At 37.9% G+C, this 15,446-nt stretch overlaps 1 protein-coding gene across 1 annotated transcript in view; it reads left to right on the top strand.

The window, feature by feature from the left end:
- Nucleotides 1-15,446, top strand: part of WDR64 (WD repeat domain 64) — a 144,439-nt gene that overhangs the window by 47,846 nt on the left and 81,147 nt on the right. Inside the window, exon 12 of the mRNA XM_055117874.1 lies at nt 11,125-11,251. Coding sequence (XP_054973849.1) covers nt 11,125-11,251 — 127 coding nt within the window. The remainder of the gene's footprint in view (nt 1-11,124; nt 11,252-15,446) is intronic.

Here is a 15,446-nt window from a genome sequence, read left to right as displayed (position 1 = left end):
ATCCCCATACACAGAGAAAAGTTAAAGACAACAGGAAGGAATTAAAAAATGACAAAATGATAGAAACCAGTAGTTGTAAGCAAACAAAATATCTTAAGGAAAAAATTAACATGAAGGAAAAGAAGCCTGATCAGAGAACATACACCTGCTTCCACAGTCCTGTGGGGAGAACGCTGGCAAACATTTGAGGAGACTTATTCTAATAATCAAAGAAGTGCTCAAAGTTCTATGTTAAAGGGTGGTTATTGCACTGTTCCTATTATTGGCTTGAAGTATAGAGGAGAGGACCTGGGGATATAGTTCACTGGTATGGGGCCTGTCTTGCATGTGTATGGGTATAGGTTCATTTCCCAATACTGCAAAATAAAAAAAAAGAAATAAAAGACAGAGGAAAGAAGGAGAAAGAAATAAATAAGGAAAAGAAGAAAAAAATTCCATGTTAGAATAAGGTTTAGTAAATTTTAATATATATTTTTATATAATTGTGTACAGATTACTATTACTATGACATCAAAATTGTATATTGTGTGAAATGTTTTATTTTATATTTAATTATATATTTTTATAGTTAATTATATTTTGTGGAGAGCATTTATTAAAAAGAAATATAATGAACATATTGAATCATGTCAAATGATTTGTCTACATGAAATTGAAATAATAGTATGTTTCTTTCCTTTTATTTTTGTGGTGTTATGACACAACTTGAATTCTGAGCCACATATTGAACTATCCATGCATCTCTGGAATGAGGTTCACTTAATCATAGTGTATTATTCTCTATGTACTTCGTTTAATGTACTTGGGTTGCTAAGATTTTTTGATCCTTGTCTCTGTTTTCTTCAAGCTTATTGATCTCCAATTTTCTTATTTAGGGATTTATTTGTATTCTTTTGATATCAAGATCATGTTGGTTTTATAGAAATCAACAGAAATCCTTATTCTTTGACTTTTTTTTATTATTCTTTTATTGAATCACCATGTGGAAAGTTACAAAGCTTTCAGGTTTAAGTCTCAGTTATACAATGCTCAAACACCTATCCCTTCACCAGTGCACATATTCCACCACCAAGAATCACAGTATACCTTCACCCTTCCCTCCACCTCCCCAGCCCCCCACCCCACATGTGTAACTGGTAAATTTCACTTTACTTTCACTTTACTTTGATTAGAGACTGAGAAATTATAAAGTAACTTCTCTTTGAAAGCTTGGGAAAGTTCACTAGTAAATCCATCTATACCTGGTTTTTTATTTGATTATGGTACTCAGAGAAAAATGAGGTCAGAGAGATAGTATAAGAAATAAGTTATTTTTGACTTGTATGTTGTGTCAACTTGTTGGGACTGTTCAGGACCCTGAACAAAAGAGGACCCCGAAACCTTTACCCTGGACAAACCGGAAAATTCCATTACCAGCTTTGCATGACCTGAGGCACAGGTGCCCTTGTGACAAAGGAAATAGCTAAACTCAAGAAGTAAAAGTAGCCCAGGGCAATTAACTAAGAGACCCCAAAAAGCCCGTAAAGTAGAATGCCTTCTTCTACACTAAAAGCCTTGTGCATTCCTCCTGACAGATGCTCCTGCCAGATAAACCCTTGCCTTCCTCTCCCCACTATTTCTCAACCTACTCTTGGAGAATGTTGTAAGCCCACCAAAGTACGCCCCGAACCTTTCCTTATTTGGTCTGAGAAGACACTTCCCTGATGATTGACAACTTATGTACCAACCCCCTGCTAAGAAAAGTATAAAACCAGCATGGCTGTTAATAAAGTTGCCCTTGATCGGCATGTGTCATCTTGGGCCCCCTGTTTACTAACCTCACTAGTCTTATTTCAGGTCGGGACCCTCACAGAATCCACCCAATTAGGAGCGCTTTCCACTGTTGTCTCTCCGCGGGCAGGAGAGATCTCCAGAGGAACGCGCATCAACTGTGACCTTAATTTGAATTCTCAGTATCACATATTCCTGGTACACTAAACACTGCCAAGGGTTAAGCACAAAGCTAGAAATAGTCTTTGTGTAATTCCAGGGATAGCCCACAATTTTTAAAAAGTTTTAAAATATTGACTTAAAATTAAAAAATTAAAATATTGACTTATCATTGGTTAACAATATTATAGAATTTCAGATATTTAGCTACACACCTAAGTATAACTGCCAGTTTTCACAACCAAAGTCTAGTGTCAGCCTATTACCTGAGATTCCTCTACACATTCTTCTCACATTCATCAATTATATTTCACTTACCAAAAGTAATTTCATTTTATCCCTTCTGCCCTAAAAGGCACAGTTATCTCAATCACAGAATAAAATTTTATTTAGTACATACATCACAGTCTCCTTTTGAAACTATTTTATTTTTAAAATTTGTTCACAATAATTTATTACATTTAATATTACACCAATCACACCACCATTACACCTTCCCACTTTTGGGCCTATGTGCAAAAAAAAAATTGTTTGATAGAGATTGGTTGCCTTCTACTTTAAACCCCATCAAATGAGGTATGTTACTCTTGGTACATGAGTATATTCTAATATGAGATGTCGTGTAGCCGCAAATACAGCCACGTGCTCCAGAAATTCTAAAATGTTAAATAGGGTGCTACAGCTGGAGTTAAATTTTCAACTAAATGGTGACTTTGGGGTCTGGAGGCATCTCTGAAGCTGAGGCTCTCTTCTGAGATTTATTTGTGAGTATCTGGATCATGACCTTTAGTGAGCGTAGATGGCACCAGAGGCAATTCATGGGCATGACTGCCAGGCTCCTGGAAGAAAAGAAAGATGCAGGGAGATCGTCAGGACTCTCTGTGAGCCTTGAGATTTCGGTCACAAAACCCGCATACGTGAGGTTTTTCAGCAGATTTACTCATGTATGAGGCTCATCGGAACCTGCATCTCAGCCTCTTTGACTAATCATCTGTTGATGGACATTTATGTTGAGTCAATGGTTTGGCTATTGTGATCAATGCTGCTCTGAATATAGGGGTGCAAAACATCTTTGGAATAAGATGATTAGTATTGGTGGATCTTTGAAAATTTATATTTTTAACAAAATTCTGCACTGTGTTTCCTAAAAGCTGCACCAATTTACATTTCTACCAAATGATTTTTTTTCTTTTTGGGTCACACCCAGCGACGCTCAGGGGTTACTCCTCGCTTTTCACTCAGGAATTACTCCTGGAAGTGCTTGGGGGACCATATGGAATGCCGGGGATCGAACCCGGGTCAGCTGCATGCAAGGCAAATGCCCTACCCGCTGTGCTATCACTCTGGACCCTCTACCAAATGATTTTGTGAAGATTTTGTCATTCTACACAACTTCATCATTTGCTTCTAATATGTTTGATGTATGCTATACTCATATGTGGGAGATGCCATATTTCATTGTGGTTTTTATTTGCATTTCTTCAGTAATAAATAATCCTGAACAATTTTTCCATGTCTGTGGAAAATTTTTTTGTCTTCTCGAGATTGTCTATTCGTGTCTTTTTGTTCATTTGTTGATTGGGTGCTTATTATTATTGCTGTTGTTGTATTGTGCTGGTTCTATTTTTTGGCTATTAGCCAAGATCAAATAGAGTTTCACAATTACTAGGCTGCTTCTTTATTTTTGTGGCACTGTTTTTGTCTTGTAGAGATTTCTGATTTAATGTCATCCCATGTTTATTCTTTCTTTTGTTTCTCCTGCTACTGGAGTTAACTCCCTGAGTTAATGTTGTGGTCCTGTGGCTATCTTTTCTTATGAGCATTTTGTTTTAGAGTATATTATCGAGGTTTTAAATACAACTTGAATTAATTTCTACGTATGGTTTTATATAATGATCAAATGCCATCTTTTTCATGTAGAGTTCAGCTTTACCAATGATATTTATTTAGTTAGTTTTTTGGGGGGCTTTACCTGGAGGCTATACCTCAGGAGTTTTTTTCCTCCCCTTCAGAGACTTGACTAATTTATCAGAGAACTGTTGCTCAGTTTCCAGCTATTTGTTAGAAGTGGTTAGAGTTATCCTCAAAAATTTGTCCTAAGATCTATTACTATGGTGAGTGACATAGGTTATGAATGGTCTTCCAGATGGTGCCTGCCAGGTTCTTTAATCTATATTATTCCATTTAGTTTATTATCTCTCATTTAAGTGTCTTAAGTATAGAGTCACAGGATTTTTCAGTGTTGGATGCTCAGCCTAATTCCTATTTTTCTCCTTAGAGCAAAGTTCCATGCCTTAGAAATGTCTTTCTGATTTCATCTTGTAGCTCCATAGGGTTTCATTTTTAGTGTGGGTATCTCTGTTTTCAGTTCATCTTGATGTAGGTGAGAGACTTAGCTATCACCTAAACAAAACAAAAAAAAAAAAACAGATTTCTTGGATGATTTGTGAATTATGTTTTAGGTCATAATTCTGGCTACTTTGCTAAGTCTTCCAAATGAGTTTGGTAAAGTGAAGAAAGGGAGGTAATCTCTAGAAAAAAATCCTACCTCCTCCCTACTTGACCCACCTCAATCAGGCAGGAATATGCTTAGGAAGGTAGAACTGTTAAAGTTTGCCACAGGGAACTATGTGATATGCACACTAGCATCCCACTAGCTCCACAAGGCAACTGTCAGCTTTATCTATCTATAACTGAAGTCCATTTTATATATACAGCACGTGAACTAGTCCTCTTCACTCTAGTTCTTGGGAAACCATGTATTCATGATGCAACTATTAATTTCTCTTTATAAGAAAAGGAAAGAAATATCAATCTTTGCCCATATTTTCTAGGATAACTACCTTCCTTCACAGAAAAGAATTTCAGGAAGAGACAATGAAGCAAAATAGTTTAATTTAGAGAAAAATAAGAGAAAGACAGAGATTTTCTTTTTTTATTTTATTTATTTATTTTTTATTAGTTTATTTTTAATTAGAGAGTCAACGTGAGGGTACAGTTACAGATCCATGCATCTTTGTGCTCATGTTTCCCCCATACAAAGTTCGATAACCCATCCCTTCACCAGTGCCCATTCTCCACCACCAGTAAACCCAACATCCCTCCCCCACTCCCCAGTCTCGTCTCCCCCCACCCCACCCTGCCACTATGGCAGGGTATTCCCTTTTGTTCTCTCTCTCTGATTAGGTGTTGTGGTTTGCAATAAAGGTGTTGAGTGGCCATTGTGTTCAGTCTCTAGTCTGTATTCGGCCCACATCACCCTTCCCCCACATGACCTCCAACCACATTTTACTTGGTGGTCCCTTCCCTGAGTTACCCAGAATGAGAGACCAGCCTCCAAGCCATGGAGACAACCTCCTGGTACTTATTTCTACTATTCTTGGGTGTTAGTCTTAATAGTCTATTATTCTATATTCCACAGATGAGTGCAATCTTTCTATGTCTGTCTCTCTCTTTCTGACTCATTTCACTTAGCATGATACTTTCCATGTTGATCCACTTATATGCAAACGTCATGACCTCATTTTTTCTAACAGCTGCATAGTATTCCATTGTATAGATGTACCAGAGTTTCTTCAACCAGTCATCTGTTCTAGGGCACTCGGGTTTTTTCCAGATTCTGGCTATTGTAAATAGTGCTGCGGTGAACATATAAGTGCATATGTCACTTCGCCTATACTTTTTGGCTTTTCTGGGATATATTCCCAGCAGTGGTATTGCTGGGTCAAATGGGAGCTCAACCTCTAGTTTTTTGAGAATCGTCCATACTGTTTTCCAAAAGGGCTGAACTAGTCGGCATTCCCACGAGCAGTGTAGAAGGGTCCCTTTCTCCCCACATCCTCTCCAACAGAGGTTGCTTTTGTTCTTTTGGATGTGTGCTAGTCTCTGTGGTGTGAGGTGGTATCTCATGGTTGTTTTGATCTGCATCTCAAAAGAGAGAGATTTTCAATGGATAACATGTGCCTCTCAGAATTACAACCCGGAGGTCAGCCACGTGCAAGGCAAACGCCATGCCAGCTGTGTTATTGCTCCAGCCCCAGGAGCCTTTCATCTTTTTAATGTACTTCTCAAAGACATTTTTTGTTGAAAAGCTTAGTAAATCATGCTATTGTTCTTAGGGAACCAAACCAAACCAATAGTCCTGTAGACTTATGAACCAAATCGGAGGTAAGTAATTTATAAGAGGGGAGTATTGTGTCAGATAATCTGAGCAGAGAAAAGTGGATGGTGAAGAAAATACATAGAATTTCTGGGCATATTTTACCAATTGTTTCCATGAGGACTTTCATATACAAACCTGGGATTTTCTTCTAGGGGAACTAAATCATTCCTCTTCGCTGAGAAGCTTCACTGACTACTTCATTGTGTCAAGTATTATTCTAGGTTTTTGAGACAGAACAATGTAGAAAGGTCTTTAAACCAAATGCGCATCTTCTAGAAGGATAAAAGACAAATGCAAGAAAAGTAATAAATACTAAGAGAACAGTATGATGACTACTAGAATAAACAAAAATTAAATAATATGATATGATTGGCTCTTAGATGATACAGTCCCATGAAGATTTGAGAAAATAGCATTTTAGACAGAAATAAGAGCAAGCTAGGAAAATTGTTTTAGCTGATGTGTGTTTATTTTTGCTATTTCAAAAATGGCATTTGTTTTACACATACATTTCTTCAAATTCTGTTCAAAAATTATTGTAAATAATTTTTACAAAATTATTGTATAAAATAATTTTGTAATTATTATTGTACAAAAATTATTGTACAATTATTTTTCATTAGATTTATTCAAGTTTGTATAACTAGCTAATCATGTGCCTGTTTTTCATTTTGTTAATTATTAAAACATATTTTTATAATTCTTCCTATTTATGCATATTTTCCATCAGTATTATTTTATCCTGTAACTATATGTGAAAAATCATCTTCCAACTGCTAAAATTGAGTTTCTGCTTACACAGCTCAATTTTTTGACAGCTATGTCACACTTACTGTACCTAAAAAAAAATTGTAATTATTTAAAACTATAAGAAATGTAAACTTTATTTTCATTAATTAACAAAATCAATAAGAACAATGGTTGGAAGCTTTCTCAAATATAGCTCTTAATACGAGAAGTCACTTATCTACTTTATTCTTATAAAAGTGGAAAATGCACATGCTTAATTATATAATAAATTCAATGACATTTAAAGGTTGCTGTTTACTTTAATATTTTACCTTGGAAAGTGATATAAGGAAACCTCAGAATATACTCATTCCTCCATAGTTGCAGTTTTTCCTCTGTCGCACCCTTTAGATCCTGGTTTAGAAAAAGTTATTTTTTCTTTTTCTTAATTTATATTTTTATAAGGTTGTTCACAATAATTTATTGCATTCTATATTCTAACACCAAACCCACCGCCATTTACATCTTACCACCACCATTATTTTGAGTTTTCCCACCACTACCCAACATGCTTCAAAGGCAGATTCTAAATTATTTATTTTGTATTGCTTGTTAAGAGTAGCACTGTAGCACTGTCGTCCCATTGTTCATAAATTTGCTCGAGCAGGCACCAGTAACGTCTCCATTGTGAGATTTGTTGTTACTGTTTTTGGCATTTCAAACACACCACAGGTAGCTTGCCAGCTCTGCCATGTGGGCGGGATACTCTCGGTAGCTTGCCGGGCTCTCTGAGAGGGACAGAGGAATCGAACCTGGGTTGGCCACGTGTAAAGCAAGTGCCCCACCCACTGTGCTATCACTCCACTGTTTAGAGTAATCCGATAAAAATTATCCAAAAAGGTTTCTTTAGAGAAAAGTGTATGAAGATTGTTATATCTCACATTGCAGCTGTTAAGCCTTTGTATAAGAAATTACTAACATGTTGTTACAGGTTGTGATCAGTTGTTTTCTGCTTTGCACCCCATCAAATGTGGCGTGCTACTCTTGGTTCATCAGTGGCATAGAGTATGAAATATCATGCAGCCACAAATGCGACTGTGTGCTCCAGAAATTCTAAAATTTTTAATAGGGTGATAGAGCTGGGATTAAATGCATCTCTGAAGCTTGTTGTTCTCTTCTGAGATTTATTTGTGAGTCTCTGGATCATGGTTGTCAATTTCATGTTTATGACTGCTAGGCTCCGGAAGAACAGGGAGATGGGAGTAGGGCACCCACTCCCGACTCTGTAAGCTTGGGGTTTTGGGTCACAAAACCCACATACCAGAGTTTTTCAGCTGTTATGTGGAAGACTCATTCCGAGCCTATGGAGATTGACCATGAGAATGGCAGCAATTGGATTCTGGAAGTTTGGAAAAAGTTTTAATTCCTGAACTTAAATCTAGTTTTTAGTCAAAAGGAAGTGTCTTGTTCTGACACTGGTCCTACAACTTTCCAAAAATTATAACACCAAAAGAAAAAAGGAGCAAAGTTTACTTCTTCTCAGCTTTGTCTTTCTGATTTGGGAGACCTGCTTTTGTGCTCTGCTATGGGGCAGTGATATGCATTTTCTGTTTTTTTTTTTCTTTTTGGGTCACATCTGAAGATGCACAGGGGTTACTTCTGGCTCTGCACTCAGGAATCACCCCTGGCGGTGCTCAGGGAACCATATGGGATGCTGGGAATCGAATCCGAGCTGACCGCGTGCAAGGCAAACGCCCTACTCAATGTGCTATTGCTCCAGCCCCAGTGATATACATTTTATCTTAAAAGTCTTGGTAGCTTTTTCTTTTCTTGCCAATACCGACTTCAGATTCAGATTCCCAGCCTCTGACTTCAGCCATTCATTACTTTTTATATTTCTCTATTTTGGATCTTTACTCTCTGTGTGTTGCTTTTGAACCTAGCTATTTTATTTTGTTTTGTGTTCTTTGGGTCCTTTCTTCCATCTTGATGAATGCTTGCAGTGCTATAAACTTTCCTCTTAACACTGCTTTTGCTGTGTCCTTCAAGTTCTGATAGCTTGTGTCTTCATTCTCATTTGTTTCCAGGAATCTTTGATTTCCTCTTTGGTTTCCTCTCTAACCAACTGGTTGTTCCATAGCAAGCTGTTTAATTTCCAGGTGTTTGATTTGATTCTCTGTTTCCACATTTGATACACTTCTATTTTCAGTGTATGATGGTCTTCAATCCTCTTAGTTTTATGGAGGAATGTTTTGTGGCCTAGCATGTGGTCTATCTTGAAAAATGTCCTATGTGCACTGGACAAGTATGTGTATTCAGTTTGGGTGGGATAAAAATCATATATATGTATATACATGTACACTAACATATATGTGTATATAGACACATGTGTTATATATGTTGTGTATATATACATTATACATATATATGTTACACACACATATATATGAACACTAACCCAACCCCATCTCTTCCATTTCTTCCCTCAAATAAAACATATCCTTGCATAGCTTTAGTCTGTTTGATCTGTGGAGAGGTGACAAAGTGATGTTGGAAATCTCCAACTATTATTGTCTTGCTATCAGTGTCTTTCTTCAAGTCTATAAGAAGTTGTTTTAAGTATTTTCAACTCTGTGTCTCTTAATTGGTGCATTTAGCCCATTGACATACAGGAAATTATTGTTGTGGGGTTTTGTCCCAGGTTTCTGCGGGAATTTGGTGTTTTTGAGGAACTTGGCTTGTCTGAACATAGTCCATTTAGTTTTTCTTGTAACCTGAGTCTATAAATTTTCTCACTTGTTGTTTGTCTGTGAATCTGTGCACTGTTCCTTTAAACAGGATGAGAGTCTAACCAGAAAAGGTATTCTTGGTTATGTGTTCATTTTATTGAGTTTTTTTCATAATATCCCATTCTTTCTTTGGGCTCAATGGTTTCAACAGATAAGGCTGCTGTAAATCTTACGGATGTTTCTTTATAAGCAATTTCCTCTATTGATCATGCTGCTTTCAGTATTCTATCTCTATCTCTGGTTTTTGTCATTCTGTTTAAGATGTATCTTGGAATATTATTATGTGGATTTCTTTTAAATACCCTTGGGACCTCTTGAAGCCAGGTGCATGCACTCTTCAGCTCTGGGAACTTCTCAGCAATGATGGTTTTGACAGTTGGTTTTTCCATCAGGGTTTTCTTCCTGCCCCTCTGGTACCCTAGTGGTTCTTATGTTCTTATTCTTGAATTTACCCAAATATTCTCTTGTCATCTCTTGGTTTATTTCGAGGCTCTTTTCTATCTTCTGCTGTTATCGGGAGATTCTCTAACCTCGTCTTGGGTCTCACTGTTCTGTCCTCAGTAGCTGTTACTCTGCTGCTGTGGCCTTCCATTGATTTTTTGAAATTTCAGCTGCAGGATTTTTATATCTGTAACTTCTGTTCATATTTTTGTTTGTATTTTCCTCATTTTTGCTCTCATATTCTCATATTTTGTTGATGGTGTGTTCTGTTGTTTTTATCCATCCTTAACAGCTTCCCTCACTAAGCTCTTTAGATTTCTGTGTTGCTTTACTATTGTGAGCTTTGCAGTTCCAATTCTTGTGCTCACTTTTGCTTTTGTGTTTTTGGTGTAATGTTAATTGAAGTAGGGCTAATGGACTATTGGCCTAATGTGGTTGTGGGCTCAGGCTGCCCTAGTGAGGTTTCATATAAAAGGCTAATTTGTGGTTCTTATGAGATATGGTGGGGCAAATTAACTTGCAGCCATGTTAGCTAATGGCCACCTATTGGGAAGCCACTCCCACTGGGCCTCTGATCTTTAATTTCAGGTATTAGGTCCTTGCAGCTTGTGACCCTAGTTTGGAGTGTTTCCTTCAGCCTGGGGCCTGTAGTTCCATGCCTTTCTGTTCTCTCCAAGTTCTTAAAGAATAAGAAATACTGTCTTTACCTCTATCTTCTAAATTCTAGAAAAATTTAGTTTCTTTAGCAAGCTTTCATCAATATTTTTCTCAGATATTAGCACTGTAGTACTGTAGCATTGTTGTCCCATTGTTCATCGATTTCCTCAAGCAGGCACCAGTAACATCTCCATTGTGAGACTTGTTGTTACTGTTTTTGGCATATCAAATATGCCATGGGTAGCTTGCCAGGCTCTGCCTGATATCTAATACTGAGAGTATCTAGTACTCTCAGATATTAGTGAGCAATAATTAAATGAAAACTATTTGAACATCTCAAAAGCTCTATAAATGCTTCATTTTTGAATGGATAATCAAATGTCTCAAAGTAACAAAATATGTTTTTTATTCCCCAAGGTCTTCAGGGTGTGGGATATACAAACACTTTCATTACTACAAGTCTTCCATGACAGTCAAGGAGGACCAGGAGATATGCAGATCTATGCTATGATATATGATTCCAATCACGGCATGCTCATTACTGGTAAGTGTGCCTAAGTAACTAAAGACAAAAATTTCATCTGATTTTAGATATTTTTTAGTGAGTGATTACTAAAAGAAAGAAAAATAAAGCTAGAAGAAAAATTATAAACTGATTCACCATGATAGATGTTTAATTCAATTGTTTCTTTTGATTTTTCGGTGATCAGCTGGTCAAAATACATAGCTCCACTTTTCTGAAAATACCAGACTAGTGCTATAAGTTTTTTAACTTAGAAAGCTGTGATCTGGGAAAGTAGACCAATGGTATAAGACATGCTGTTACATTTCAAGCAAATCCAGATTTCACTCTCCAGAGTTGGAAGACAGTGCATTTTACAGAAGCCATAGCTGCAAGTTGTGATGAGACCACTTAATGTCGTGCATTCTTGATACCAAGAGTTACTCAATAATAAGTGTGAGGACCTGCCACATGCCTTTGCTTCTAGGGGAAAAATTAGTGAAGAAGAATAAAGAGTCCTTTATGACAGATCTCCAGTACCGATGCCAACAAATGTATTGCTTCTTTTTCTTGCTGAACCTTCACAACACGTGCTTACTATGACTAAGAACACAGGAAAAAAAAAAAAACCCTGTCATGCTTTTAGGTTGAACACTTCATATGAGTAACTTCAGGTTGGAAGAAAATTCGACAATACTAATTATACTTCTAAAGTAGAGCAATTTTGGTATCATCAGTGTAGAATACTATAGAAGCTATTCAATTTTATTCTCTATTAGAATAGCACTAGTACTTTATGCTTGACAGGTAATTCTCTATCCTATTTTTTAGAAAAGAAACTAAACTCTAGTTATAAGTACACCTTTACTCTCTATACACCCTTAAAAATAATCATAGTTGCCTGAATTAAATTTAATCTCTAGTACCCCAACTCCGGCTGGAGCGATAGCCCAGTGGGTTGGGCATTTTCCCGGCAAGTTACCGAGAGTATCCCACCTGCAGGGCAGAGCCTGGCAAGCTACCCGTGGCGGATTTGATATGCCAAAAACAGTAACAACAAGTCTCACAATGGAGACCATTTCTGGTGCCAGCTCAAGCAAATCAATAAACAACGGGATGACAGTGCGACAGTGCTACTGTGCTACCCCAACTCTCATGTGTTTTTTTTTTTTTTTTTTACTTTTTGGGTCACACCTGGCGATGCACAGGGGTTACTCCTGGTTTTGCACTCAGGAATTACTCATGGCGGTGCTCAGGGGACCATATGGAATGCTGGGAATTGAACCCGGGCCGGCGACGTGCAAGGCAAATGCCCTACCCGCTGTGCTATCGCTCCAACCCCTCTCATGTTTTAAATAAATAAAAAAATATTAAAATGGCCATTAAAAAGCTTGAAAAGAAAAATAAAGATCTGTAGTCAGCTCCATGCAGCAGACTCTTTCTATATGTAAAAACACCACAATTAATGTATGATTATTCAGGGGGAAAAAACCTGCTCTACATCACTCTAATCAAAAGGGAAATGCAAATAAAACAAGGCATCAACTCAAACCAGAGAGAATGGTACTCATCAAAAATTCTAAGCTTGGGGCTGGAGTGATAGCACAGCAGGTAGGGCATTTGCTTTGCACGTGGCTCTCCCGGGTTCTATTCCCAGCATCCCATATGGTCCCTTGAGCACCACCAGGTGTAATTCCTGAGTGCAGAGCCAGGAGTGATACCTGTGCATCACTGCGTGTGACCCAAAAAGAAAAAAAAAAATTCTAAGCTCAAAATGTCCAGCACATTTATCATCAGAGAAACTAATAATTTTGTTTCATTAAAGAAAGAAAGCATATAAATGGTTAGAGCAATGGAAGAGTGGGTAGGCTGTTGTCTTTCGTGCAGCTGACCTAGGTTCAATCTCTGGCACTCTATATGGTCCTCTGAGCACCACCAGTAGTGGTCCTTGAGCAATGAGTCAGGTGTAAGCCATGAACACCCTTGGAGTTGCACAAACCCAAAATAAAACAAACAAAATATTAAGGATTTCCCCAATTTTTTATAATTCAAATAATATTTTGGTTTCAAATGTGGAAGTAACTTATTAGTTAACCACTAAAATTGCATACATTGACTATAGTCACAACTTGTTTATTGCTCAGATTATAATTCATGCTTTGATTCAAATCAAGAAGTCTCAAATTCCAGTGACAGCAGCAATTCATCTAGAATTGCTTTGTGATAATATATTATAACTCTCACTATTGTTTTTATTCTTACTTTAATTCAGACAAGTGCTATTTGTGAAGTTCTATTATAAAGCACATCTGTCTATACCTTACCAAACTGTTGAACTATCATAGGATGTAGAAATTATATTCATCTTATTTATTAATGATAATTTTGAATATCATGTCAACTGATGAGAAGGGTATGAAACAGAGCTAGAGCTTAGAATAGAGCTAGGAATGGGTTTCAAACTTTTGATTGTCTAATTTACATTCTTTACCATGCATGTTGCTATTACAGTAGTATAGCTATCCTAATTTGGAAAGGATTATCGCTCGTTTTAATTTGTTCATTAACTTTTCTAACATTTTCCTGAAAACATTAGTCACAATCAGAATTAGAGTCTACTAAGACGCTCAAAATCTTGAGTATTTAGTGGACATGTTGTTTTTATATTTAGTATTGAGGCTGTGGATTGATAAATAATATCAGGAGAGTCATCACATTCCTTTGTTTTCCTTTTTGCATTAAAAGTAATGCAAAATGCACCCAGCAATGCACAGGGGTTACTTTTGGCTCTACACTCAGGAATCAGTCCTGGCAGTACTTGGGGGACTGTAGGATGACATTACTTTGTCCTTTCCCTCCTTGCCACAAGTAGCTTGTCCCGGTTTTACCCAGAGTTTAGGCTTACCCCAGTCACACCCATCAAGGTGTTCCCGAATCTCTCCCATCCCTTTGTTTAGCTATAATCACTTCTCCATGCTCTCTTCCCCAAAAGAGTTAATCCTCGGCTTTCCCTTAATCCGACTCTGCTAATTTGCAAGGTCAGACCTTCCTAGGATACTGAATTTATATTATATAAGTTAATATTGCCTTTCTCTTCTTCTTGTGCCTTTTGAATAATTTACTTTAAAGCTATGACTGTTTTGTATAGACACAAGAAGACAATATTATGTTTTTATAACTTGGGAATTAATTGGCCTCGAATATTCCCTCCCGGGCCTCTGCTTTCTCCACTTAAGCCTCAGTTGCCCTCAGTTCCTAGCACCCCAATGTAGGGTCCCCGACGTGGGACAGGAAGGATCCAGGGCAAGCGGTGAGTTATGTGCTACCCTGGCATTGAGATGGGCCTGGCCAAAGTGCCTAATTCTTAACTATAAGTTAAGAGCTTGATCATAGACAAATGCTGTCATGATCCGATAGTAATTATGAGACTGGGACCCTGCCAGGGATAGGAAAGACTGATCTGGCCTGAGCACTGTAGTCTGAGATTGAGATGGCTCCAGGAGAGCAATTCTATAAGCTTTAATGCATCTCTTATTGTGTCCATACAAAATAATTAACATTATGAATTCTTATATTTTTTTGCTGGCTGAGGAGAAGAGAAACACGTTCATGGGACTCCACCCTTGGGTGGATCCTCCTGCTGAAAGAGAATTAAGTCCTAGGAGAAGCATCCCCTAAGGGAAAGGAACCTTATCCTATTGATGGTGACCACACCTACGTGTATGCCCCAACCCCCTGATGCTGTGGAGATTTAACTAGGCTGTAAGAGTGGGTTGGGGGGCCAGATCCACGGGCCAGATCCACAGGGCAGATCCACGGGGAGAGACCCAGGAGAGCGGGAGAGAAGCGAAGGGAGAGAATGAAATAAACGGATCGAGCAACCAGTTTGGCCTTCTTCCTTCTTCCTTCCGTCGCCTGCCCTCGACCGACGGCACACACAGTGGTTCCTGTGCACCGGACACGGGCGGTGAGACAGAGCTGCCCGGAGAGCCCGCGAGTGCACGCGCCCCCTCGGCGCTCATTAGTTTTTTACAGGGGACCATATGGGATGTAAGGAATCATACCTTGGTCAGCCGTGTGCAAGGCAAACGCTGTACCAGCTGTACTATCCCTCCAGTCCCCACATTTCTCTTTGTTATATGTGAATATACCTTATATTAAAATGTAAACACCTTTTTAAAGTGTTTGGTAACTAACTTCTGATGAAAATTCCTCTAAAGTTTATATTTATTTGGAA

This window comes from Sorex araneus, chromosome 9, assembly GCF_027595985.1.
Source record: "Sorex araneus isolate mSorAra2 chromosome 9, mSorAra2.pri, whole genome shotgun sequence".
NCBI classification, from domain to species: domain Eukaryota; kingdom Metazoa; phylum Chordata; class Mammalia; order Eulipotyphla; family Soricidae; genus Sorex; species Sorex araneus.
This window is presented reverse-complemented; position numbering and strand designations above follow the sequence as displayed.